At 41.9% G+C, this 27,934-nt stretch overlaps 1 protein-coding gene across 2 annotated transcripts; it reads left to right on the top strand.

The window, feature by feature from the left end:
• NAAA (N-acylethanolamine acid amidase) lies at positions 1 to 27,934 on the top strand. Of its 2 annotated transcripts, none has more exons than XM_049790281.1 (11): positions 1 to 209; positions 1,614 to 1,778; positions 7,343 to 7,469; positions 10,646 to 10,736; positions 12,642 to 12,718; positions 14,539 to 14,711; positions 15,067 to 15,129; positions 16,697 to 16,763; positions 17,640 to 17,668; positions 24,888 to 25,005; positions 27,784 to 27,934. In XM_049790281.1, exons 1-10 carry the CDS (start codon positions 16 to 18, stop codon positions 24,961 to 24,963), a joined length of 1,062 nt encoding a protein of 353 aa, XP_049646238.1. In that variant the 5' UTR covers positions 1 to 15; the 3' UTR covers positions 24,964 to 25,005; positions 27,784 to 27,934. The 2 variants fall into 2 exon arrangements, with proteins under 2 accessions (XP_049646238.1, XP_049646237.1); XM_049790280.1 differs by lacking the exon at positions 27,784 to 27,934 and adding an exon at positions 26,097 to 26,165.

The raw sequence follows: 27,934 nt of genomic DNA, 5'->3' as shown, positions 1-27,934 counted from the left end.
CACCCGCGACGGGCGATGGCGCGGCTGCAGCTGCTGCAGCTGTTGCTGCTGTTGCTGCTGCAGGTCGGGGCGGGCGCGTCCCCCGGGGACCCCAAAGCCCCGCCGCTCTTCAACGTGAGCTTGGACGAGGCCCCCGAGCTGCGCTGGCTGCCCGTGCTGCGGCACTACGACCTGGACTTCTTGCGCTCCGTGTTAATGCGGATCCTGCGGTGAGCGCGCGGGGCACCGGGGCGAGACGGGCGGGACGGGCGGGACGGAAGCTCTCCGGGCCCTCTCTCCCCGCGCGTGGCAGGGATCCAAAGTGTGCCAAAGCTCAGACGCGGGGCGCCCGGTCTGCAGCCCCTGTGCAATGTCTGCACCCCTGTCCATGTTTGCACTTCTGTCCATGTCTGCACCCCTGTGCATGCCTGCACCCCTTTTCACCCTCTAAGACGGCCTTGCATGCATGCATGCATGAACCCCAACTCTCTGGCCAGCTTTGGGAGGGCGCCGGGAGCTGGCTCTCCGGAGGCGCAGCAATGTCTTTCTTTCTTTCTTTCTTTCTTTCTTCTTCTTTTCTTTCTTTCTTTCTTTCTTTCTTTCTTTCTTTCTTCTTCTTTCTTTTTCTTTCTTTCTTCTTTTTTCTTTCTTTCTTTTTCTTTCTTTCTTTCTTTCTTTCTTTCTTTCTTTCTTCCTTCTTTCTTTTCTTTCTTTCTTTCTTTCCTTTCTCTCTCCCTTCCTTCCTTCTTTCTTTCTTCCTTCCTTCCTTCTTCCTTCCTTCCTTCTTCTTCCTTCTTCCTTCCTTCCTTTCTTCTTTCTTTCTTTCTTTCCTTTCTTTCTTTCCTTCCTTCCTTCCTTCCTTCCTTCCTTCCTTCCTCCTTCCTTCCTCCTTCCTTCCTTTCTTTCTTTCTTTCTTCTTTCTTCTCTTTCTTTCTTTCTTTCTTTCTTTCTTCCTTCCTTCCTTTTTCTTTCTTTCTTTCTTTCTCTTTCTTTCTTTCTTCCTTCCTTCCTTCTTTCTTTCTTCCTTCCTTTCTTTCTTCTTTCTTTCTTAATTTCTTTTCTTTCTTTCCTTCCTTCCTTCCTCCTTCCTTCCTCCTTCCTTTCTTTCTTTCTTTCTTCTTTCTTTTCTTTCTTTCTTTCTTTCTTCCTTCCTTCCTTTTTCTTTCTTTCTTTCTTTCTTTTTCTTTCTTTCTTTCTTTCTTTTTCTTTCTTTCTCTCTCTTTCTTTCTTTCTTTCTTTCTTTCTTTCTTTCTTTCTTTCTTTCTTTCTTTCTTTCTTTCTTTCTTTCTTTCTTTCTTTCTTCCTTCCTTCTTTCTTTCTTAATATATTTTATTTAAACACCTTGATCACATACATGATTGTGTTTGGGTTGCATTGCATTTTCAGTTCGCCTTGGGCCTGGGGGGCGCGGGCCCAGCTGCAGCCCGCCCCTTTGGGGACCCCTCTTCAACCTGCAAGCCACCAGGTCCTGGTTTTCCTTTTCATTTGAGCACGCTGTGCAACTAAGTCATCTAAGCATTAATCCCGAGGATGCATGCCCTCCTAAAGGAACACGTCTCTACCCTCAGCCGGGCCCTGCTTTCGCACCCCTTACAGGCTCATCCGGCACGTCGTGGCCTTTTTTTTGTTCCCAGGGAGAACATCCCCAAGTGGGTCCACCCGGTGATTCGAAAGGGCGTCGGAGAGCTGGAGCGCTTCCTGCCGCCGCTGCTCATCCAGGAGACTCGCGGCATGTGCGACTTCATGAACCTCAGCCTGGCCGACTGTCTCCTGGTCAACCTGGCCTACGAGTCCTCGGCGTGAGTGCCCAGTCTCAGTGGCAATGGGTGGAGGCGCGGGTAGGGCGCAATCGGAACTGGGTGGTGGCCAGGCAGGCGGCCAAGGAAATCTGGTTTATCTGGAGGCTCAGAAACCAGCCAACTTCTCTGGTTGATCTCAGCTCTGGGAGGCAGAATGGAGAACGACCCCACTGACTTCCCAGTACACCCTCTTGACTGACCTTGGCCTCTTAGCTACTTTTGCAGCTGCAGAACACCTTACAGGTGTTTTCCCAAACTCTGCCCGACAACTTCTTCTCCGAGTCTATTTTATTCCAGACACCGTGATTATTTTTAAATTTTTATTTTTAATTATTAGAACAAAGATGCAAAGAAAGAGGACAAGGTAAAGTTACAGTGGAAGGACTATCACCCATAAACAGAATTCTCAGAAGTCCCCTTGCTGATACCTTCATTTTGAACTTTCAGCCAAAGAACATTAAGAAAAGTAAAACAACCCATGTACAATTACTTTGTCCCTCAAGTCCCCAGATTGTAGTACATTATATTTCTTAGCAGTACACAAAGCTATCTAAAGTCATAAAACTTATGTAACTCCTTAAACATTGAAGGCCTAGTATTTTTTTTACATTTCCATGCACATGCATATTAGTTTAAGTTAACCTCAAAAGTTTAAGTGGTTTTTTTTTTTAAGGATTGTAGTCAAAGGAGCACAGTAAAAATGGTGTTAGAGTGGCAATTATTGTTTGCATAGGCCCACCAAAATATGAGGGACATGGAAAGGAAAAGCCTTGGCCTAAATACAAGGAGACCCTACCCCTGAAGTTTCCTGGCATAAGACCAACTCTAGGCTCCAGGCAAACTAGTTTGTCCATTCCAAGTCATTGTAGTGCCAATACACTTATATTTTTCACAGTCTCTCTTGTTGGTATCATGTTTCTGTGTTAAAGATCCTGGAGTCTGCATATCCTACATTGAAGTCAGGATGGTGTGGAGTGTCCTCTAGTTTCACTGACAATTAAAGGGCAATGCAGAAAGCCCTGTCCTGTAAGCAGGTCATTGTTGTTGTCAAGTTTTCTTAGTGTTAAGGGAAGTCTCTTTTGAGCAGGTCGATGTCAGAACAGCGGTAGGGTCTTCCCTGGTAGAGGATTGCTTCCAGGTGATGTTATAAACAACCTTGGATGTTTCATAGATAGCTTCCCTGGTTTAGGGGTGAATGGAGAATGCCCATTCTTCTGAGGCCTGTGCCAGGTCATTATGTCAATGTTCAGGGTGTAAGGTCCCATTGCACTACAAGATTTGTGCAAACACCGTGATTTCTAATACTGTTCTGGATGGAGTTCCAGGCATGCAACATTCCAACCTCCCACCCTCCACCCAGTGTCTGCTTTCCTCCAGCCAGGGAGTTATTCCAGGTTTTTTGTTTGTTTTGGCTTGAGTTTGGGGAGCACGTCCAGCGGAGCTCAGGGTTTAATTACACCTCTCTCTGTGGTCAGGGATCACTCTTGGATGAGCTCAGGGCATCATATGTAGTGCCAAATGGTAAGACTCAGTTCGGGGGCTAAAAGGCCTTACCTGCTGTTCTATCTCTCTGTCTCCTCCAGGAAGTTTTTTAAATTATTCTCATTTTTGAGCCCTGAGTTAACATAACCTTTATCCTCCAGCCTTAGGGTGTCCCTTGCATTTATACTCCATGTTTGGTCGTGGCTAGTGGTCCTGAATCTTTTCCCTCCATGGCCGCTGTTTCCCAGGGAGCTCTGTAGTGGTGAATAGGGTCCTTCTAGTACTTGGTATCCCAGAGGGGATAACAAAATGTGAAAGTGAATGGGAGTATTCGAATGAAGCCAAGTCAAGTGCAGGAAGAGGCTAAAGTGTATGGGCTTGCTAACAGACCCAAAATTAAGGTTTCTAATATGGATCTTTCCCTCAGGATGTACTGTTTCACACCAGATCAGCTTTAGCTAGTTACATCTGATAAATGCTTAGAGATTTTTTTTTTTTTTGGGTCACACCTGGCAGTTTTCAGTGCTCAGGGGTTATCCTGGACTCTAAAAACCCAGGAACTAGTCCAAGCATTGCTTAGGGACATAGCGGATGCCAGGGATCAAACCACGGTCAGCCACTTGTAAGACTAGCCTTATTAGCTGTACTGTTGCTCCAGCCAAAATGGTCACAGTTTCTGGCTGCCAGAGATGATTTAAAAGAAAATTTTTTGAGATAAGCCTTGCTTTCTCCTGGCACCTACCATGATCACCTGGGAAAGGTATATGCCTTCTACCTTAGGAAAAGTTTTTGTTTTGCTTTTAATTTTTGTTTTTTTTGCATTGTCAGGGATGAGACCTAGGTATGCAAGGCATGCGAAACATTTTAAGACACAGACAAAGCATAAATTTGTTACATTGAAGTGCTTTCCAAGTAAACTGGCTTAATTTTGATGTTTTGTTGTTGTTTTATTTTTTGCACTACACCTGGCACTGCCTACTCCTGACTTTGGGCTTAGGTATCACACCTGGTCTATTCAGGGGTTTTGGAGACCAAACCTGGGTTGACTGCATGCAAGGCAAACACCCTACCCATTGTACCATTTCTCCTGCCCCAATTTTGGTGTGTTTTATTAGCTGTTCCCACTTTTTTCTTATTTCACCAAGTGACTTTCTCAAGGGGAAAGTCAGTTATCATTTTCACTTTTGTCTTCTTTTGTTAAAATTGCCATATTCAAGCAGATTAGAGCAAACATAGGGAAAACATTCTAATTTTTGGTTTTAATATTAAGGTATATTATATGCAGACATATCTTTAACAGAGCTCTTTTTCAGTCCAATTCTGTTGAATTGCCTGGCCACTAATAGCTCCTTGAGATGCAATTAGGATTTAAAAAAATTTTATTCTCATTTTTGTTGTAAGATTTTTGGAATCAGGCTAAGATTAATTATTTATTGAGCTTCCTGGGTGCCTGGCTACAGAGATTGTGGAATCTCTTGTGATATGGAAACCAAGACTCAAGCCTGGTAGACAGCCAGTGGTCAGAGATGCTGCTAAAAACTTGAGTCTGGGGCCCGGAGAGATAGCACAGCAGTGTTTGCCTTGCAAGCAGCCGATCCAAGGACCAAAGGTGGTTGGTTCGAATCCCGGTGTCCCATATGGTCCCCCGTGCCTGCCAGGAGCTATTTCTGAGCACACAGCCAGGAGTAACCCCTGAGCACCGCTGGATGTGGCCCAAAAACCAAAAAAAAAAAACAAAACAAAAAAAAAACTTGAGTCTGGGGCATTGGCTTTAGTGCCTCTCTAAACACAGATCCCTTTTTCATTCCTGCTTAAGAAACCACTGCAAGATTCCTTAAACTTTTTCCACTCATGACCACTTTTCCCTTGAGAAGTGCAGCATGAGAAATGTGATGCACATACATTTGAATTCAATTTAATTTGGAGCATTACATATTCAGAAACATTTGCTGTTACCAAAGTTTTCTCAACTCTCCATGTTCGTTTCTGCAACCAGCAGTTTAAGAAGTTAGGGACTCCTGGGCTCTACAACTATGGAGGATGAACTGAGAATTTTTGAGAGAGAGAGAGAGAGAGAGAGAGAGAGAGAGAGAGAGAGAGAGAGAGAGAGAGATTCAGCAGGCTTTGTTATACCGACTTTTAATATTTTGTGAGTTTGACACCAACTTGAAGGTCAGAAACCTTGGGAAAAATTCAAACCTGATCAAGCATCCTTGTTGAAACAAAGAAATTAAGTCAATTTGTTTCCTTCCTAAACATAAAAGTAAAATGCAGAAAAATACTAAGAACATTAACCACAATCCTTTCCTCAGAAATGACTTTTTTGGGGTGTTTGGGTGCTATATCTGGAGATATTTAGGACTTACTTAGGCTCAAAGATCATCATTCTTGGTGGTGTTTAGAGGATCCATCATATGCTGTGCTGGGAATTAAAACCAAACTGACTGCGTGCCAGGCAAGTCCCCTACATATACATACTGTTCTGCCTCTCCAACCCTGTAGAAAAGATCATCATTTAGGACATTTCTTCCCAATTCTGTTTGTGGGGCTATAATTTCTTCCCTCTCTTTTAGAATTGAACATGCTATTTAATATAGTTCTATCACCTGCACTTAAGAGCATGCAGACATATCTTTAACATATCTCTTCTTTAGTCCAAAACCATATAAGTTTCAAGTGAGCAGTTCTTCACTGAGCAACTGCAGAGCAGTTCATGAAGAGATCCTTTCTCTTATTTGCCCTGTACTGGAAAGCCTAAGGGGACTGGAAAAGTACCATACCTGTAAAGAGTTAATTATTTTCCAAGGGAGACAAACAAAATAGTTGTGAATCAGAATGGTTTAGTATTTGCACTGAGAAATTCCTAGAAGTGAGAGGTGAGCTGGACCTTTCTTTGAATGGTGAATTAAAAAGACTGAATGCTGCCAAACTAAATGAATAGAAAAAGGTCAGAGGCCTACTTGAGCCCAGAATGGCTCTGTTTCAGATTAAAGTTCAGATGGAAATTCTCATTGCAGTGTATTTATAAAGCTGTGTGTACTGAGGCAAAGGTTTAGTAGTACTGAACAAACAGCAGATTGAGTCTAGTATTTTCATCTTGAATTGTGAATCCATATTTTTGCTTAAAGATTATATAGCTGATGTGAATTAACTGTATAGTAAAGGATAAGTTACTTTAAGATTATATAGCTGATGTGAATTAACTGTATAGTAAAGGGTAAGTTACTTTAAAGACTTCGTTAAAAAATAACTCATTTTGGGCCTGGAGAGATAGCACAGCGGCGTTTGCCTTGCAAGCAGCCAATCCAGGACCAAAGGTGGTTGGTTCGAATCCCGGTGTCCCATATGGTCCCCCGTGCCTGCCAGGAGCTGTTTTTGAGCAGACAGCCAGGAATAACCCCTGAGCAACGCCAGGTGTGGCCCAAAAACCAAAAAAAAAAACAAAAACTCATTTTTCGGGGCTGGAGAGATAGCACAGCAGTAGGATGTTTGCCTTGCATGCAGACGACTGAGGACAGATGATGGTTCAAATCCCAGCATCTCATATGGTCTCCCATGCCTGCCAAGAGTGATTTCTGATTGAAGAGCCAGAAGTAACCCTTGAGCACTGCCAGATATGACCCCAAAACAAACAAGCAAAAAAAAAAAAAAAAAACCCAAGGGGGCCAGGCGGTGGCGCTAGAGGTAAGGTGCCTGCCTTGCCTGCGCTAGTCTTGGACGGACCGCGGTTAGATCCCCTGGCGACCCATATGGTCCCCCAAGCCAGGAGCGACTTCTAAGCACATAGTCAGGAGTAACCCCTGAGCATCACCAGGTGTGGCCCCAAAACAAAAACAAAAAAAAACTGATTTTTTTTTTTTGATTTTTGGGTCACACCCGGCGGTGCTCAGGGGTTACTCCTGGCTGTATGCTCAGAAATAGCCCCTGGCAGGCACGGGGGACCATATGGGACACCAGGATTCAAACCAACCACCTTTGGTCCTGGATCGGCTGCTTGCAAGCAAATGCTGCTGTGCTATCTCTCCGGGCCCTTAAATGTTTTTTTTTAAAGTTTCATTCATGTTGGATTTTCTCTTTCTCAGATTCTGTACCAGTATTGTGGCTCAAGACTCCAGAGGCCATATTTACCATGGCAGGAATTTGGATTATCCTTACGGAGATTTCTTACGCAAGTTAACCTTGGATGTGCAATTTATAAAGAATGGGAAGGTATATAGTCCTTACAGTGTAAGATTTAGATACCATAGAAACCTTGACAGCTCAAGTTAATAATCATGAGTGTTGCCAGCACTTATGTATGTTTTGTTTATGACTATAGTATAGTGGGTAGGGTGTATCCCTTGCACACTGCTCACCCAGGTTCAATCCTCAGCATACTATATAGTCCACCAACCTACCAGGACTAATTCCTGAGCACAGAGCCAGAAATAACTCCTGAACATTGCCATGTGTGGCCCAAGGACCCCCCTAAAACTTCCTTTTTAAGATACTACCAAAAACACAACAGCAAAAGCCCAACTCCTGTAAAAACAAAACCTGAAATGTACATCAATTATGTGTATAGAAAGAAGCATACTCTCTTATTTTCATTGATTACTCAGTGACATCAGTTTTCCTTAGATTTCTTCATAAGCATATGATCAGTTATTCACTTGTTCTGTGAGTTAGATTTTATTTCTGTTTTTCTATGTTCTGGAATAGTCTGCGTAGAGATTATAATAGTTGTGTAGGTATTATCATAGTTAGTAGGAATACCAACTTTGGTTCAGACCATTCTTATTAGAGACCCACACCTCTCTCCTATGTCTGATCTTTTAAAAATGATATTAGGGCTAGAGAGATAGCTTAATGGGATGAGTATATGCTTTGCTTATGGGAGTTCAAACTTCAGTCCCTGGCACCATATAGGATCTCCTGAAGTCTGCCTGGAGCGACTCCTGAGTTCAGAGCCAGGAATAGTCTCTGAGCACCACGGGGTAGAGCCCAATCTCTTTAAAAATATATGTACTGTTGTCACATTTCTTTTTTTTTTTTTTTTGGTTTTTGGGTCACACCTGGCAGTGCTCAGGGGTTATTCCTGGCTCCAGGCTCAGAAATTGCTCCTGGCAGGCACAGGGGACCATATGGGGCGCCGGGATTCGAACCGATGACCTCCTGCATGAAAGGCAAACGCCTTACCTCCATGCTATCTCTCCGGCCCCCTGTTGTCACATTTCTATGTAAATATTTAAAATTTACATTTCTGTGTAAATGTTTAGAAAAATGGCATTCGTCAATGTTCACTAAGTACACGGTGTTACTGCCTAACAGAAAATGTAAAAGATTGAGACTAAGAGAATGGAAAAGATTTTGACTTTGAGGCACTTTATTTATGGGCATATTCTATTCTTTGCATAGAGGCTGAGTGCATAGAGGCTGAGTCATAAAACTTGTAAAAAGGTTTACTACTTTTAGGGGCTGGGGCAGTGACGCAAGCAGTAGGGTGTCTTCCTTGCATGCACTAACCTAAGACGGACCACGGTTCGATTCTCCAGCATCCCACATGGTCCCACAAGCCAGGAGCGATTTCTGAGCGCATAGGCAGGAGTAACCCCTGAGCATCATGGGGTATGGCCCAAAAACAAAAAAAAAATTTTTTTTACTACTTTTAGTATAAACTTATTTCTAAATCTTTGACACTTGTCTTTTAATTTTTCTTTAAAGGGCACCACACTTTAAAGTATTCATTGGCACTTTAGTTCAGATTTAGATCAGATTCAGGCCTCACTATAAGCTAGGCGTGTGCTCGATGCTACTGCTATATCTGCCCCCAGCTTACTGTCATCTGCTTTTACAAAGTTATTGCCATAAGAATTAAGGCAAGCACCTTAACCCTTGTACTATTTCTCTAGCCCTATTATACTTTTTCTTAACACATTAAATAGTGAAATTCAGCAATGGGTCTAATTACTGTGATTTCACATATGTCTGAACACTTTCAGAATAAAGGCAACAACCATTCAACATATGAAAATGTTTACACTACCTACTGGCTACATAGTCTGTCATTACTATGTGATCAGCTGCATACATTCAATGGAGGAGTGAAATTTCAGTTAAAGATTAGTGAAAATTTCTAACTGAAAAATAATTCTAGTTAGAAATTATTGAAAACTGGGGACAGAGCGGTGGCATAGTGGAAGGGCATTTGCCTTGCATGCTGCTAACCTAGGACTAACCAAAGTTTGATCCCCTGGCGTCCCTTACGGTCTTCCAAGCCAGGAGTGGTTTCTGAGCACATAGCCAGGAGTAACCCCTTAGCTCACAGGGTGTGGCTCAAAAACTAAAAAAAAAAAAAAAACAATTAGTGAAAATTAGTGTACATTTTTCTCATATAGAGTTCCAGATCTGCTGTATTCTATCTCTGGTGCTCAGTTAGTCTTCTGTTGAAGTTTTATTCTGTTTTGTTAGAACTTTTTTTAAAGTTATATTAGATCTTATAAAAATATTTATATGATGGGCCCGGCGAGATAGCACAGCGGCATTTGCCTTGCAGGCAGCCGACCCAGGACCAAAGGTGCTTGGTTCAAATCCCGGTGTCCATATGGTCCCCCGTGCCTTCCAGGAGCTATTTCTGAGCAGACAGCCAGGAGTAACCCCTGAGCATCGCCGGGTGTGGCCCAAAAACCAAAAAAAATTTTTTATATGCATAATATTAACTATTAAAAGAATAAACAGACCAAAATTCACAAAGAGTTACTGATGTTTATCTCTTGATAAACATTATTATCTAGTGCTATCATCTAGAGGATATTTTTGTAAAAAAATTATTTTTGTACTTCACAATTTATTATTAGTTTATATTTATTTTATAATTATAAAAATCTGTTAAATAAGAATAAAATGTGATTTTGTTAAAAGTCATAAAAAGGGAAATATTAAATGAAATAAAAATGAGGAAAAATTATTTCCCCCCTTAAAATATACATGAAATTTAGGATAAAACAGGTCATTTCAATATGCATTTCAATGCTTCGGATACTATAGTCCCAGATTCCATCTCTGTCCCTTCACAGTCCCCTAGGTACTACCAGGAGAGACTCTCAAGCCCTGAGGTAGGAGGAGTCTTGGGTTTCTTGGGTGTGACCCAGAAACAAAAAATTAGAGCCCGGCGAGATAGCACAGCGGCGTTTGCCTTGCAAGCAGCCGATCCAGGACCAAAGGTGGTTGATTCGAATCCCGGTGTCCCATATGGTCCCCCGTGCCTGCCAGGAGCTATTTCTGAGCAGACAGCGAGGAGTCACCCCTGAGCAACGCAGGGTGTGGCCCAAAAACAAAAACAGAAACAAAAAATTAAAGTGACTTTGGTTGAAACAGTAAAACAATTCTTTATCTCTTGCTTTCAGATTGCATTCACAGGAACCACTTTTATTGGCTATGTAGGATTATGGACTGGTCAGAGTCCACACAAGTTTACAATTTCTGGCGACGAACGAGGTAATCAAAATGAACTCCCAAGCATGTTTGACAATATCTGTCCATTTTTAGTTTTCTCTAATTGGAAAAAAAATTTGAAAATGTCCTTGCCATTCTCTGTAATGGGGACTTCCATTGTTGTACAGGCATTCAGGGACATGAAAGCAAAGATGCTTTCAGATAGTGATCATTCTCAGAGAGTGTCCAATAAGAATATGTGATAGCTAGGAAAGAGGAGTAAAATAGAGAGTCAGAGAAGGCTCACTTCCAGGACTCAGGAGTCAGGTGTGCAGAGGCTAGGGAAGACCATTCCAAAAATGAAGGGTGGGAAAGAGGGTTGTGACATAATGATCAAGAGGGTGACTAAGACCATATAAGGGTCATAATGAGGAGTCTGAATATGAAGTATTAAGGAAGCCCTAGGAAAACTTTAAGCCATCAATAAATAAATATGGTGTGTGCATGTGTGTGTGTGTGTGTGTCTTTGATCCATACCTGGTGTTGGTCAGGAGCTTAAGAGTGACCCATAGCTGTACTTAAGGATCATTTTTGGTGCCAAAAATTGAACCAGGGTCCCTACCACCATAACAGCAAGCAAGGCAAATGTATTACCTCTTGTACTATCTCTCCATTTCTGATTCATATGTTCAGCTTTGTGTTAAATTATGGCGAGTTAAGAGGAAATAAAAATGTTAGTAATCAGGGCTGGAGAGATAGCATGGAGGTAAGGTGTTTGCCTTGCATACAGAGGGACAGTGATTCGAATCCTAGCATCCCATATGGTCCCCCGAGCCTGCCAGGAGTGATTTCTGAGCATAGAGCCAGGAGTAACCCCTGAGCGCTGCTGGGTGTGACCCAAAAAACAAACAAAAAACAAAAAAGTTAGTAATTTAGTTATGTTATCTAGAGGATATAGAATGGTATTTCAGAAGCGATATCTGTAAGTGATTTAGAATTGATTACACACTTTCTCTAAGGTTTCTCACTAGATCATTGAAATCCTGTTGAATAAGTAGGAGAGTATTATTAATCCTGTTCATTAATTAACACTTAAATATTGTCACTGCCGTGCTTGAGCTATCAATCCCAGGGTTTTGAACATGCAAAATCATGTATTTGACCACTTAGCCATCTACCCAGCTTATAAACAGCTTCTTGTCTTTAAATGTTAGTTACCTTTTATGGTAACCAGTCCTAAAAATGTTCAGTGTTATGGATCTGAAAGTTATCCCCAGCGGTGTGTGTGGGGTTGAGGTAGGGGTGGCAGGGAGACCAAGGGGCCCAAACTCCTCACTTTATATATGCCAGGCACTTGAGCTGTCTCTAATCCAACAAACTGCTTTTCAAAAACATCAAGACCAGTTTAATGACATTAGCTATGCTTACATTTACAAAGTAATTCTGCTAAGATTGAGTTACAACTAATGAAGATTAGTTAAAATGTCTGATGAGGGGTAAAGGGTGGCGGGGTGGTAAGATTCTAGGTAGAAGGCTGCCAGACTTTATGTGCTTTACCCTCAGCCTGGTTTGGATTATTTCATGTGCGACCTTGATTCAGACTTGTTCACCACCGGTGGTTAGAGATACAGTGTGTAAGGTGATTTTACATCCCAGAATCAAAAATAAATAAAACTGGGACCGGGCGGTGGCGCTAGAGGTAAGGTGCCTGCCTTGCCTGTGCTAGCCTTGGATGGACCGCGGTTTGATCCCCCGGCATCCCATATGGTCCCCCAAGCCAGGAGCAACTTCTGAGCGCATAGCCAGGAGTAACCCCTGAGCGTTACTGGGTGTGGCCCAAAAACCAAAAAAAAAAAAATAAAATAAAATAAATAAATAAATAAATAAATAAATAAATAAATAAATAAATAAAACTTGCATTTGACAGCAATTTGGATATACTTAATTTTTCTTTCCTCTGCTTGACAGATAAAGGCTGGTGGTGGGAAAATGTGATTGCTGCCCTTTTTCAGAGACACAGCCCAGTTAGTTGGCTTATTCGCACTGTGAGTGTATAAAATGGGGAGTTCATCTCATTCAAATATCAGTTTCTACATTGTCTGTTTATGCTGAAACTTTGAGTTCATGTTTTTGGGTGGAGGGAGGGGCTACACCTATTGGTGCTCAGAGCCACCTTCTAGCTGTGTACTCGGGAATCATGCCTAATGGGGCTCAGGGCTGGTGGGGATATAGGGTGCTGGAAATCAAACCTGAGTCAGCAGCATGCAAGCATGCCTTACCCATTGTCCTATCTTTCCAGTCTCCAGATAATTCTGTTTTAGTTTCATTACTTTTTTCTGGTTGAGGTTCTATGATTTACAATACTGTTAATGTATATATAATGTGTACATAATTCCAACACCATACCCATTACCAGTGTACTCTCCCATTCCATTAAGGACCCTAGTGCCCCTTCCTGGCCTCACAAACCCAATTGTGTAGATCAGTTCTCCCATTATGTACCTTAGGCTGTTTGTTATTGCCTTGTGTGTCTTTTATGTCTCAGATATGAAAAAGGTCATTATTTACCTCTTCCTTTCTGACTGACTTCACTCAACATAATACCCCTTCATTCCATCTGCATTGTAACAAATTGCATGATTTTTCTTTTTTAGAGCTGCATAGTATTTGTTATGTATAAACTTCTAGATCTATTCATCTGTAGTTGGACATTTGGGTTTTTTCTATATCTTGATATTGTACTAAGTGCTGCACTAAACATAGGTGGGCATATATCCTTTCAAATTAATGTGTTTTTTTATGGGGTAAATGCCATGAAGTAGTATATCCTAGTCATATGAGAGCTTTCTTGAGAGATTTCCATGACATTTCCTGAATGGACGAGAGTTCGTTTCTCACCACAACACTACCACAACTTGTTGTTTCCAGATTTTGTTTGGACAAACAAAATTTTGGGGCAACAGGGTACTTAGTGGTTACTCCTGGCTCTGTGCTCAGGGGTCATTTCAGGCAGTGCTTGGGCGAATACAAGAGATTGAACCTGGGTTAGCCATATGCAAGGCAAATACACTACTGGCTGTGCTATTATTTTGACTGTTTTCAGACTTCTTGATATATGCCATTATTTTTGTTGGGTTATTTTTTTGTTTTTTTTTGGGGGGTTTGTTTGTTTTTATGTTGTTGTTTGTAATGTTTAATTTTGGGGTGATGCCTGGCTCTGGACTCAGAAATTATTCCTGCCCAGCTCAGGGACTGTATGGGATACAGGTGATTGACCCCAGTCAGCTGCATGCAAGGCAAATTCCCTACCTGCTGTGATATCACTCTGACCCCCCCCCCCCAGTGAAGACCATTAGAATGAACACATGACGGGCCGGGAAGGTGGCGCTAGAGGTAAGGTGTCTGCCTTACAAGCGCTAGCCAAGGAACGGACCGCGGTTCGATCCCCCGGCGTCCCATATGGTCCCCCCCAAGCCAGGGGCGATTTCTGAGCACATAGCCAGGAGTAACCCCTGAGCGTCAAACGGGTGTGGCCCAAAAACCAAAAAAAAAAAAAAAAAAAAAAAAAGAATGAACACATGACCAAACATGGGAAATTTTTTGTTGACCTGGCAAGTAAAGCACGCAACCTTTGACAGAGACTGGGAACTATCCAGAGGTTTCTTTTTGTGTGAGATACCTGTTGCTGCAGGCTCCCCACTGAAATTTCTTCTCTCTCTGGAGCCCTGATGGCAAGAAAAGAGGTCAGAGCAGCAGAAGATTCTATCTGAGGCTTTATCTTTCAGCAGAAAAGACATTGAGTCTATCTGTGTGTTTACTGCCATGCCTGATGATAATGCTAATATAGATGTATCTTTCTATTCAGACTCTGAGTGAATCAGAAAACTTTGAAGAAGCTGTTTACAAGTTGGCCAAGACTCCGCTGATTGCTGATGTTTACTACATCGTGGGTGGCACGTCCCCTCTCGAAGGATCGGTTATCACTCGGAATAGAGGAGGTCCAGCAGACATTTGGCCTCTAGATCCTTTAAAAGGAGCGTGAGTATAATTGAAGATGGTTCATCTTTGTCAGTGTTCCTTTTTGAGTTGGTGAAAATGTAGATACTTTCTTTTTCTTTTTTTTCTTTTTTTTTTTTTTCTTTTTTTTTTGGTTTTGGGGTCACACCCAGCAGCACTCAGGGGTTACTCCTGGTTCTGCTTTCAGAAGTCAACCCTGGCAGGCTTGGAAGACCATATAGGTTGCCGGGAACCAAACCAAAATGTGTCGGGGTTGACCTCGTGCAAAGCAAATGCCCAATCTCTGTGCTTTTGCTCCAGCCCCTTGTTTTTCTATATTTCTTCTTGGTCCATATTATTCTGGAAAAGGTGAAATAATGGGTTTGCTCTGTTGTAGGTGGTTTCGAGTTGAGACGAATTATGACCACTGGAAGCCCACACCCAAGAAAGATGACCGAAGGTCAGCCTCTAGACTCAGCTCTGCAACATTTTCTTGGGGTTAGGAGGCAGTGTCTTGGTTCTTACAGGAGCTGAGATGACTGCAAGTACTTACTTCCCCCATGGTGTCCCTCGGCCCCTTGCCAGTGCCTTCCTTGAATGGGAAGGAAAGAGTAATGTGTAGGATACAGCAGTAGAGAGCCACTTGGCAGTTGGGTAGATCTTAGGAAGGTGAGGTTGGCTTTGGCCTCGGGTTTGGGAACCTAATTCCTACCACCAGCTTTGTTAATGACTCAGGCTGGCCTTCTGAGCCTCATCCACCCATGTATACAAGAAACAGTAGAATTAGAGTCATGACTTACTGTATGAGATTTTTAGGAAGTGAAAGCATTGCTGTTATTGAATAAGTAAGTCTTGTGGAGGTTTTCATTGTTTCTCTCACTCTGAAAATTCTCAAGAATATATCAGTGTGTCTCCAACCAGCAGGTGCTCAGACATAGTGGCCAGCACTTAGATGGAGTTTTCCTTTCTTTTCCATGGTTTTCTGGAACTCAATGATAATCCCAAAATATGATCTACAATAGATGAATGATATTAGTCTTCTAATTTTGTTACAACATATTATTTATTATTGTATTGATTTCTTACTGAGATTTATAAATCATACTTTATCATAGGTACATATGTATATAAGGAAAAACATAGTGTATACAGTTGGCCTTTGAATAATTCAGGTTTAGCACATTGATGCTGGTGCCACCATCTGTGACTCACAGTTGAATGTTAGTTTAATGGATCCAAATTGTAGTGTCAGCATCGACATGTTGAATTGCGTGGATCCATTTAAATGTAAACATTGTCTTCCCTATGGTTCTGCTCTCACAATTGAACTAACTGTGGATATCAATTGTTGAATCTATAACCATAGAACTGGTTTGTTTTCAAAGAGCTAACTCTAAATTAGACTCAGATTTTCTGCTACTTGAGAATTGGCACCTTCACTCCTGAGTTTTTCTTTTTTTGTTGTTTTGTTTTTGTTTTTGTTTTTGGGCCACACCTGGTGACGCTCAGGGGTTACTCCTGGCTATGCGCTCAGAAGTTGCTCCTGGCTTGGGGGACCATATGGGACACCGGGGGATCAAACCGCGGTCCATCCAAGGCTAGCACAGGCAAGGCAGGTACCTTACCTCTAGCACCACCGCCCGGCCCCATTCTCCTGAGTTTTTCAAGAGACAGCCACTTAGGGTTTACACTATCCCAGATTTCAGACATCTTGCAAGCAATCCTCAGGCCTGCTGTATTTTCCCTTAGCTTTACTGACCCCCATATTTGGCAGCAACTCTTCATTTCTACATCAGTCCACACTAAGCATCCCAAATTCCAGAGCAGATGGGCTTTGTGGCCTGATTTGGAATTAATTCCACTAGGATGGCTAGAGACGAGGCGGGAAAAGTGTTTGGGAACCAGAATCAGTTTTGGGGAAAGGGAATTACTAGTGCTTGGTTTCACGTTGTGTCTCCCAAAGTGAGATCTTGTGGGACTTAAGGTTTCCTGAAGAGCCAAGTCACCTTTGTCTGTTGTTTCTACAGAACACCTGCCAGCAAAGCTCTTAATGCCACTGGACAAGCAAACCTCAGTATGGAGGCTCTTTTTCAGGTAACTCAAGATTTTTGTTGTTTTATTATTGTTGTTGTTTTTGGCCACACTCTGCGGCACTCAGGTTGCTCATGGCTCTATACTCAGAAATTATACCTGGCAGACTCCGGGGACATTATGGGATGCCGGACATTGAACCTGGGTTGGTCATGTGCAAGGCAAATATTTTACCTGCTGTGCTATTGCTCCGACCCTAGAGTAAAAGTTTTATCTGTTTGAAAACCTTTTTGTTTGGGAGGGGAAATTATTGGGTTGCACACAGCAGGCTCAGAGCTTACTCCTATGATCAGGAATCACTGTTAGTGGGGTTCAGAGAACCAGATGGGGTGCCAGATATCAAACCTGGGTCGGCCTGAAAAATTTTAAACATTTTTTGTGGGGACATACTCTCAAGTAGTACTTAGGAGGCCTGAGTATGATAATGTTTAGGGACCTACAGGATTGTTTCTGAGAGTGCTTGAGTGGAGATAGGGAAAGAAGGTATCAGGAATTGTACCAGAGTCATGTCAATTGGCATGTAAGGCAAGTGCCTTAACTCCTTTACTACCTCTTTGGCCTCAGGGTTTAAAATTTTTTTATAGTCATATGGCATTTTCCAAACCTTTTTCACCTATTTCTATATCAAGTATTTATCATCACACAATTTTATCGCACATTTAAAGGAAGACATTATTATAATGTATTTACTTTTTATAAAGGAAAAAGCATAAAAGTTTCAAAAGTCTACAAATTGCACTAAAATACACTAGTGTGCCATGGAATTAATCTTTCCTATGAAAGATTAATTTCCTGTGAGATGGCCTCAGGTCCTGTGAATAGTCTGCATGTATTTCTCCTACTCTTTAATGATCTCTGTAAAATAATTTCTCTTGGCAGGTTTTATCTGTGGTTCCAGTTTATAACAAGTAAGTGACCTGTGAAATGCATCTTTTCCTCCATCACCCCAGAATGGTAAACTGGTGTATGCTCTGGCCCAGCTGGGATCTGGGGCCTGTCTAGGTGCTGTGATTACAGCAGTAAACAAAGCAAAACTGTGCTCTCTTGGGACTTAAATTCCACTGAGGTGAATGGGGAAGAGGCAAGGAGGAGACAATAAACAAAGATACTCTAATTCAGGTGAGATACATAAAACAGAGAAACCAAGATGAGGTTTCTTGTTTTCATAGGACTTGAGGGATAGTACAGTAGGTAAGGCACTTGTCATGCAGATAGACAATCTGTGTTGGAACCAAGATAGAGTCATTTGAGCTGTACCAGAAGTGATCCCTGAGCAGAAGATGAAGAGTAAGCCCTGAGCACCATAAAGTGTGTGAGAAGGAAGTCTCAGGCTAAAAAAAACAGAACCTGGAGAGATGAGCATCTGAAAGCAAACGCTGACACAAGAAATAATCCACACAGTGAAAGGGGGTGAAAACAGGTTCAGGAATTTCAACATGCAAACCAGGAATTTCAACACACAGGCCTTCTGCTCCTAAGAGGTAGGGAGCATAGTGGGGGAAGACCAGAGAATGAATGCAAAGCCTTCCTGAGACCTGGGCTTTTTATTAGTAAGAACCAAACCAGGGGCCGGCGAGGTGGCGCTAGAGGTAAGGTGTCTGCCTCGCAAGCGCTAGCCAAGGAAAGATCGCGACTGTGGTTCGATCCCCTGGCGTCCCATATGGTCCCCCCAAGCCAGGGGCAATTTCTGAGCGCTTAGCCGGGAGTAACCCCTGAGCATCAAACGGGTGTGGCCTGAAAAACCAAAAAAAAAGAAAAAAGAAAAAAAAAAGAACCAAACCAAATCCTAGGTGGAGAAAAATACTGAGTAAGGTAAGGTGGAACCCAGTAATCCAATACCAGATCACACCTGGAGAACGAATACTGAGTAGGGTAGGATGCAGTTAATTCAACATGTGTGCCATAAGATAAAATAAATAAAAATAATATAAAATAAAACATTAGAGGGCTAGAGTATATGCTTTGCATGCAAGGGGCTCAAATTTGATCCTCAGCACCACAGTCTTCTATATGCTGCCAGGGAGTCAACCATGAACATCGCTGGTTGTGGTCACCAAACAAAAATAGAAGGTAGAACAATCTATACTGGTTGGCTAAGTGTCACTGGAAATGGCCCAGAGGTCCCTTGACAAATCTTTGGGAAGCTTTCCATACCCAAAATAAGAATAAATAGAAATAATGAGCCCGGAGAGATAGCACAGCGGCGTTTGCCTTGCAAGCAGCCGATCCAGGACCAAAGGTGGTTGGTTCGAATCCAGGTGTCCCATATGGTCCCCTGTGCCTGCCAGGAGCTATTTCTAAGCAGACAGCCAGGAGTAACCCCTGAGCACCGCCAGGTGTGGCCCAAAAACCAAACCCCCCCCCAAAAAAAAAAAAAACAAAAAAAAAGAATAAATAGAAATAAGAGCAAAAGGATTGAGGAGATAGCTCAGAGGGATGAAAACATGCTGTATTCACAAGACATGTGTATACACAATTCATATGTATTCTGTAACGTGTACCTTCTGGCCTCCAGGCCACACTGCTGAGGAGACTTCTATTACAAATGTACATTTATGTAGGGGTTAAAGATCCCTATTTGTATTTCTTATAGTGTTTTGTTTTGGAGCCACACCCTTCTGTGTTCAGAGCTTACTCCTGATTCTGCAGTCAATGATCATTTCTGGTGGTGGTCAGGGAATCATAGAGGCTTCTAGGGATTGAACCTGGATTTATGTGTGTAATTTGATTGCCCTACCCTCTTTATACTATCTCTCTAGATCCTGTTTCTCATCGTTTTCTAAGTAATTATATAAATGAGGAACATATATTTTAAACTTAGCATTATAATAAAATAGTTATTATTTATTTTAATTGTCCTATGCTGTAGATAGCCATTATACTTAGAAACACCTGAATTGTGTATAGTAAAATGTAGTACAATTGAGTCATATGTTCCCCAGGTATTAGCTTTTTCTTTTATATAAATTTGGGGGAGGGGGGTGTCTATACCTACTGATGCTCAGGATTATTCTGGATCTGCATTCAGGAATAAATCCTCATTGTGCTCAGGAGACCATATGGGATCCTAGAGATTTAACCAGGATCTACGATGTGCAAGGAAAGTGCTCTACTTACTGTACTATTGCTCTGCTCTCCAGCTTTTCCTCTTTTGAGACTCTAAAAGAGGACCAGGGAGATAGTTCAGTGAGCTAGAGCACATGCTTTGCATGGAGGAGGCCCAAGTTCAGTTCCTGACAACACATGGTCCCCGAGTATTGGTGCAAGTGACATTTCAGAACTGCCAGGTTGGCCCAAATACATGCCCAAAACACTCTGAAGTAAAGAGACTATGGAGATGAATCAAAGGACTTACGTGTGTGCTCTCCATTTCATTCCTGATACTGCCTGGTTCCCAGACAGGTGTGGAGAGAAAATCCATCAACACTGTGAGGTAGATATACCTTGACTCCTGACTTTGCTACTTTCGGTTATTTTTCTTTTGGCTGAGTTCTCATAAAAAGTGTTAGTGAGGGCCCGGAGAGATAGCACAGCGGTGTTTGCCTTGCAAGCAGCCGATCCAGGACCAAAGGTGGTTGGTTCGAATCCCGGTGTCCCATATGGTCCCCCATGCCTGCCAGGAGCTATTTCTGAGCAGACAGCCAGGAGTAACCCCTGAGCACTGCTGGGTGTGCCCCCCCCCCCAAAAAAAACAGGGTTAGTGAGTTATGAATGTCTACAACCCTTTTATGTTGAACATGTATGTATGTCTCATGTCTGAAAGAAGGCAGAGTTGATACATATTCTCAATAGTCAATATTCATCCTACATATATTCATCATTCATAATTATGGATATATTATAAGCTAGATGATCAAACAGAATTATATATATATCATGATATACCTGGAAATTCCAATTATGATAGAACTGTTTAGTATCATACAGTTTAAACAGAATGGGAGGGAGATAGGATACAGGAAATGGGATCTGAAGGGCTTTACAGTAAGTTGATCATGTTGACCAGTGCTATTTCAGTGTAAATTGCACTGTCAAAATGAAGGCAAGACAGGAAGCCACATTTGACCCAGACTTGGTTTCTTTTTAGTGAAGAGATTCCTCTTTTGTTTTTCCTCTGTTGCAATATATATATACATCAAATACTGAAATAGACCTTTTTCTTACATTTTTAGTGTTTAATGCTGTCTTTGTCTTCAATATTGAATATTGACTTGCCTTATTAATTCCTAAATTGTCTGAAAGGTACACACTCTCTCATTTGTTTATTTATTTAGCAGTAAGTGGGATAGAACCAGGAACTCCTCATACAAGGCCAATGCTGTACTGCAGAGCATGATCTCTGGCTTCTGCTTGATTCCTTTTTAAAAGTTTTATTATTAGGAGGCTGGAGAGATAGCACAGCAGTAGGGTGCTTACCTTGCATGTGGATGGCCCAGGACAGATGGTGGTTTGATTCCCAGCATCCCATATGGTCCCCTGAGCCTGCCAGGGGTGATTTCTGAGCGCAGAGCTAGGAATAACCTCTGAATGTCACTGGGTGTGACACCCCCCAAAAAAACAAACCAAAACTAAAAACAAAAAAAAAAAAGTTTTGTTATTAAAAGTAACATAATTGAGTAATTCAGTGAGTAGACACTCAGTATCTTTTTTTTCCTTTTTTCTTTTGGTTTTTGGGTAACACCTGGCAGCGCTCAGGGGTTACTCCTGGCTCTATGCTTAGAAATCGCTCCTGGCAAGCTCGGGGGACCATATAGGATGCCAGGATTCGAACCATCGTCCTTCTGCATGCAAGGCAAACACCTTACCTCTATGCATTCTCTCTAGCCCTCAGATAGTATCTCTTAAGATCAATTTAGTATTCAAATCTTGGCAACCTGGTATTGAGTGAAATAATGCATTGACTCTTTCTTCCATTTTTGTCTGCTTAACACAATTTCAATCACTTGTCATATTGGGCCCTTCCCTACCTTAACTGTACTCCCGCTCTTTGTGGCAAACTTCCTACCATGGACTGGTCCGCCTGGTCCTTATCTCTATTGTCTCTGGATATTACTATCTTTTCTTTTTCTTTTTCTTTTTTATTGTTTGTTTGTTTTGGGGCCACACCCAATGGTACTCAGGGGTTATTTCTGGCTATGCATTCAGAAATTGCTCCTGGCTTGGGGAACCATATGGGATGCCAGGGAATTGAACTGCTGTCCGTCCTCTGTCAGTCCATGCTAGGCAAACACCCTACCACTGCGCCATTGCTCCGGCCCCTCTTTTATTTTTCTTATATCCCACATGTGAGTGAGATTATTCTGTGTCTATCTCTCTCTCTCTCCGACTCATTTACTCAGCATAATTTCTATATTTACCCATGCATAAACAAATTTTTTCAACAATGAGATATCATCTCACACCACAGAGACTGGCACATAGCATAAAACCAGTGCTGGCACGAATGCAGGAAGAAAGGGGTTCATTACTGCTGGTGAGAATGTAGACTAGTCCAGCCTTTTTGGAACACAATATGGTTATTTCTCAAAAATCAAAAAATTGAGCTCCCATATGATCCAGAAATACTACTCTAGGGATAAACCCTAGGAAGGAACCCAAAACACCATCAGAAAAGCCCTCTGTACTCCTTTGTTTGTTTACAATAGCCAGAATCTGAAAGCAATCCAAGTGCCCAAGAACAGATGAGTGGATAAAGAAACTATAACATCTACACAATGGAATACCATGCAGCTGTTAGGAAAAAATCATGTCTATTTCTTTTTTTGTTTGGTTGGTTTTGGTTTTGATTTGGAGCCACATCCATTGGTACTCAGGGGTTACTCCTGATACTGCACTCAGGAATTACTTCTGGTGGTGCTCAGGAGATCATAGTAGGTGCCAGGGTTTAAACCCAAGTTGGCCATATGCAAAGCAAGTGTCCTATCTACTATCCTATCTCTAGCTCCTCTGACCTATCTATTCTTTAAATATTCCTCAAATATTACAGAGATATCGCTGTAGTACATACTTTTTTTTTTAGGGGGGTGTCACACCTGGCAGCACTCAGGGGTTACTCCTGGCTCTACACTCAGAAATTGCTCCTGGCATGCTCGAGGGACCAATATGGGATGCTGGGATTCGGACCACCATCTGTATGCATGCAAGACAAATGCCCCACCTCCATGCTATCTCTCTGGCCCTGTAATGCATACTTTTAATCATTTAAATGATTTATCTTAATTCAGGTTCCAATTCTTGTGGATCTTTAAATGAACCCAAAGCAATGTGTTTTCCTTGATGAATTAATAAATAAGGAGTTAAGTTTTTTTTAAAAAAAAAAAAGTGACTGAGAGACTGGAGAGATAGCAATGTGGGTAGGTCAGCCTTGCACAGAGCTGACCCCAATTAGTTCCCTGGCATCCCATATGGTCCTCCAAGCCTGCCAGGAATAATTTCTAAGCATAGAGCCAGGAATAACCCCTGAGTGCTGCCAGAGATGGCCCAAAATTTTTTGCAAAGAATTTAAAAAGACTGATCACACAAAGCTTGTTTTCTTTTGATATTGTGAGTTTTGTGACAATAATGGAAAATGAAGTCTGTTAACATGCCTGTTTGGAATATAATTTAAGTTTACTTGCAAAGTTATAATGATTGAATTGCATTAAAAATGGCTTGCTCAGATAGAATGATTAAAAATTAGTTTTCCAGATGGCATTTTTCTTTATTGTATGAAAATGCATGAGGAATTGAATTTAAATTCCAGTCGCCAGAGTCAGAATTCACACAAATCCTTGGGTCATTGGTTCTTTGCATGTGATGGATGTAAGCAAATGAGGTAGGAGTGAAGTTAAAATTAATGTATCTAAATGGAAGCAGTGTGCTAAATGCTGCCTTCTTGTATTATGCTACAAAAATGCACTTATAATAGAAGCCTGCAATAACCATTAATTAAAGAAAATATAAAAATAATAGTGGAGGGGCCGGGTGGTGGCGCTAAAAGGTAAGGTGCCTGCCTTGCCTGCGCTAGCCTTGGACGGACCGCGGTTCGATCCCCCGGTGCCCCATATGGTCCCCCAAGCCAGGAGCAACTTCTGAGCACATAGCCAGGAGTAACCCCTGAGAGTTACTGGGTGTGGCCCAAAAACCAAAAAAAAAAAAAAAATAATAGTGGAGAGTAGAGTTAAGATTAAAACAAATGATCAGTTAAAGTCCTATGCAGGGAAACTCTAATTCTTGGAAAAACTCTAATGTTTTCAGGTGCTTTGATTCTGGTGGATAATTCTACTGGGCGCTTCAATGCCACTTTCTATCTGTCAGAACCAGGCAGCTCTGAATGCTTTTAAGAAGCCATGCCACTAGTTTCAGGGAACAGTGCCACTGGTATCAGAGATGAAGTGGCTCCAGTGTGTGTGTGTGTGTGTGTGTGTGTGTGTGTGTGTGTGTGTGTGTGTGTGTGTGTGTGTGTGTATCAGGGATGGAGTGGGAGGATTGTATGATAGCAGGGTAGCAGTACTGTGCTGGGTCTGACTCTAATAGCTGCCCAAGAATTGCTTGTTGCTAGGTGGGACTTGGATGCGAAGGCTGAGAGAGGTTGCCTTTGAGAAAGAACAGAAAAGGGTCGAGGAACAAAGTTAGCTCCCTCTTACTGTCACTGCAAGAACACGCCTCTGTATTCTTTTTTGTTTTGGTTCTTGAGTGCCGTACCTCATGGTGCTCTGGAATAACTCCCAGCTATCAACTCAGGTGCTGCTCTTAGCAGTGTCAGGGGTTTGTGTGGTACCAAGAATTGAACCTGGAATTCCTACATGCAAAGCACATGCTTCAGCTCTTTGAATCATCTTCCCAGCCTCTTTTCTTTTTTTTTTTTTTTCCTCATTTGTTCCTTCAGGGGTTTGCTCAATGCTTTTCAGGGCTTACTCCTTAATCTGCTTAGGAATCACCTCAGGTAGTATTTGGAAGTGTATGAGGTTCAGAGTATTGAACCTGGGTTGACTGTATACAAAGCAAGCATCTAAATCCCTGTACTATCTCCAGCTTCCCATCTATATTTGTAAACTTGGTCACTTGTTATTTTTTTCTTTTTCCTTATAGTACAGGGAATGTGAATATAAAATGATATGCATATAAGTAACTTTCTCTTAATTTCAGCCTCACAGTTTATACAACAGTCATGAGCGCTGCCAACCCAGAGAAGTACATGACTAGGATCAGAAATCTGGGTTAAATGTGATTCAAAGGAAGAGTGAAATCACCCATGTTTTGAAAGGTTTGCGGAACTTTATCATTTCCTTTTTTATTTTTCTAATATCTTTATTTAAGCACCATGGTTAAAATATGTTTATAGTTGGGTTTCAGTCATAAAAAGTACAACTACCTTCACCAGTGCAATTTTCCTGCCGCCAATATCCCCCATCACCCTCATCCCCCAACCACTGCTTTGTCTTTGAGACAGGCATTCTATTTCTCTCACTCACTACCATTGTCATGATAGATATTAGTGAAGTTATTTCTCTAACTGCACTCACCAATCTTTGTGGTAAGTTTCATACCGTGGTTTAGTCCTTCTGGCTCTCATCATACATCTTTTTTTTTTAAGGGGGGAGAGGAAAGGTGTGCTATTTCTAGTAGAAGATTTTGTTTTTGTGCCCTTAACTTTTAAAATACATTATATTTTCTGACAGACATTTGGCATATTATTATAATTTATGTCAGGTTAATATCATAGTTAAGGATTTCTTTGAATTGTTTGTATGGAAGTGAATCTTGTAGGGTCCAGGGCCTCTTGTCTTTGTCCTTGTTAAGACTGCTTTGGGTGGGCCCTGAGAGATAGCACAGCAGGGTTTGCCTTGCAAGCAGCCGATCCAGGACCAAAGGTGGTTGGTTCGAATCCCGGTGTCCCATATGGTCCGCCGTGCCTGCCAGGAGCTATTTCTGAGCAGACAGCCAGGAGTAACCCCTGAGCACTGCCGGGTGTGACCCAAAAACCAAAAACCAAAAAAAAAAAAGACTGCTTTGGCGGTGCAATGTCATCTTTTCACTTACTAGTGGGGGATATGGCAGGTAAAATTTGTGTCTCAGAATAATAATAAGGCAGTCCCAGAATCTCTGTGGGATAAGACAGAGGTTGAAAGCAAAGGATGCCTCAGAATTTATATCATGAATCATGGAGTTCAGAAGTGAGGGGAAGGACAGGAAAATAAAACAACAGGGAATCCTTTTTGCTGTCTTTGAAATTGATTTTGGAGTTTGTAATTCTGGCCTGATGATTTGGTCACTTATAGTAGGAATGTTTGTAAAAATCATGATTGAGTTAAATTCAATTAATTAAACTTAATTAAATAAAATTTTCTCTTACAGTGCTATTTTGAAAAATGAAGTTCCTGAGATACAAAATGAAAGCATCATGAACAAAATTGTTCCTTACTTGGGGCTGGAGAGATAGCATGGAGGTAAGGCGTTTGCCTTTCATGCAGGAGGTCATCGGTTCGAATCCCAGCGCCCCATATGGTCCCCCGTGCCTGCCAGGAGCAATTTCTGAGCCTGGAGCCAGGAATAACCCCTGAGCACTGCCGGGTGTGACCCAAAAAAAACCACAAAAAAAAAAAAAAAATAGACAAAATTGTTCCTTACTTATTAAACTTTTTAACCCTCTGAAGTGACAGAAAGATCACCATGGAGGGCCCGGAGAGATAGCACAGCGGCGTTTGCCTTGCAAACGGCTGATCCAGGACCAAAGGTGGTTGGTTCGAATCCCAGTGTCCCATATGGTCCCCCGTGCCTGCCAGGAGCTATTTCTGAGCAGACAGCCAGGAGTAACCCCTGAGCAATGCCGGGTGTGACCCAAAAACCAAAAAAAAAAAAAAAAAAAAAAAAAAAAAGATCACCATGGATTGTTTTGTTGTGTTGGGTTTTTTTGTTTTGTTTTATTTTTTTTTTGTAAAATGAGTAACTGGCATGTCACTCCATAGTTTTCCTTAACCTTCTCCAAGAATTTCTTTTAACTTGAAAAACTTCAAGCCTTTGGACTAAAAGTAAAATTGAGCTTTAGTCTTTATTCCCAGTTTCTCTGGAAGAGCTCTGCAACAATACCTCAGCTTCTTTTTTTTTTTTTTTTTTTTTGGTTTTTGGGCCACACCCGTTTGACGCTCAGGGGTTACTCCTGGCTATGTGCTCAGAAATCGCCCCTGGCTTGGGGGGACCATATGAGACGCCAGGGGATCGAACCCTGGTCCGTTCCATGGCTAGCGCGTGTAAGGCAGACACCTTACCTCTAGCGCCACCTTCCCGGCCCCAATACCTCAGCTTCTAAGGGAAGAGTTGGTGAGACCAGTTTATAGTAAGTTAAAAAAAAAAAAAATAACAGGGCCTGATAGTACAAAGGTTATGATAAAGTAACATCTCACATGGCTGACCTGGGTTTGATCCCGTAGCATTGATCCCAAGAATAAACCCAGGGCCCCTTAGCACAACTGCATGTAACTCCCCTACCCAAAAAAAAAAAAAAAAAAACCCACAAAACTCATTCTCAGGGAAAACATGGATTTCCTCTTTCTAAATAGATAATTTTTATGCTGAATTTTTGCTTCATTTGTTTGTTATGACCACACCCTATAATGCTTAGGGAATGCTTCTTTCCTGATATTGCTTGAGGGACCATTTGTGGTATCAGAGTTCCCTCACACCAGGAAGTCTTCTGAGTGGTAGTCAAACAACTAACCCCCTGAACTCTGACCCTTTTCTACTGCCTTTTAAAAAAGCACAGACCCAGTTATTTCTAGTTGTCACTTATCATTAGTTAACAAAATATTGAAAGAGATGTTGGCAAGGAACATGTTTTTAATGCCAGGATGACTGGTGATGTACTTCAGCTTTAGAGCAAATGCCTCATGTGGTGAGGCTGTAGATTCATTCAGGGGCACTGACAAAAAAATTTTTTTCAAGCTATTTGATGTTGTGTTCTGCCTGAATTGGAATCAAATCATGTGGTTCACAGAAGGACAAATATGCCAGGTCTCGAGTTAATGAATTTATTTGTTCAGGACAGATTGCTACAATATAAGGTAGCTTGCATGAAGGAATTTGAGAGTTGGAAACAGGAAGAACACTCTGGCCTCTCTCCTCCTTCTTCCCTGAAAGAGATCATAAAGCCCTCATGTGAGAAGTGTAACTCCTTTACCACCACAAAGGAACATCTG

This window comes from Suncus etruscus, chromosome 16, assembly GCF_024139225.1.
Source record: "Suncus etruscus isolate mSunEtr1 chromosome 16, mSunEtr1.pri.cur, whole genome shotgun sequence".
NCBI classification, from domain to species: domain Eukaryota; kingdom Metazoa; phylum Chordata; class Mammalia; order Eulipotyphla; family Soricidae; genus Suncus; species Suncus etruscus.
Note: the sequence above shows the minus strand (reverse complement) of the source record. Positions and strands in the feature narration are given on the sequence as shown.

Coding starts and splice junctions, on each gene's coding strand:
- NAAA (XM_049790281.1), top strand. CDS start 16: ATGGCGCGGCTGCAGCTGCTGCAGCTGTTGCTGCTGTTGCTGCTGCAG. Junction 210..1,613: donor GTGTTAATGCGGATCCTGCG/GTGAGCGCGCGG, acceptor TTTTGTTCCCAG/GGAGAACATCCCCAAGTGGG. Junction 12,719..14,538: donor TTAGTTGGCTTATTCGCACT/GTGAGTGTATAA, acceptor CTTTCTATTCAG/ACTCTGAGTGAATCAGAAAA.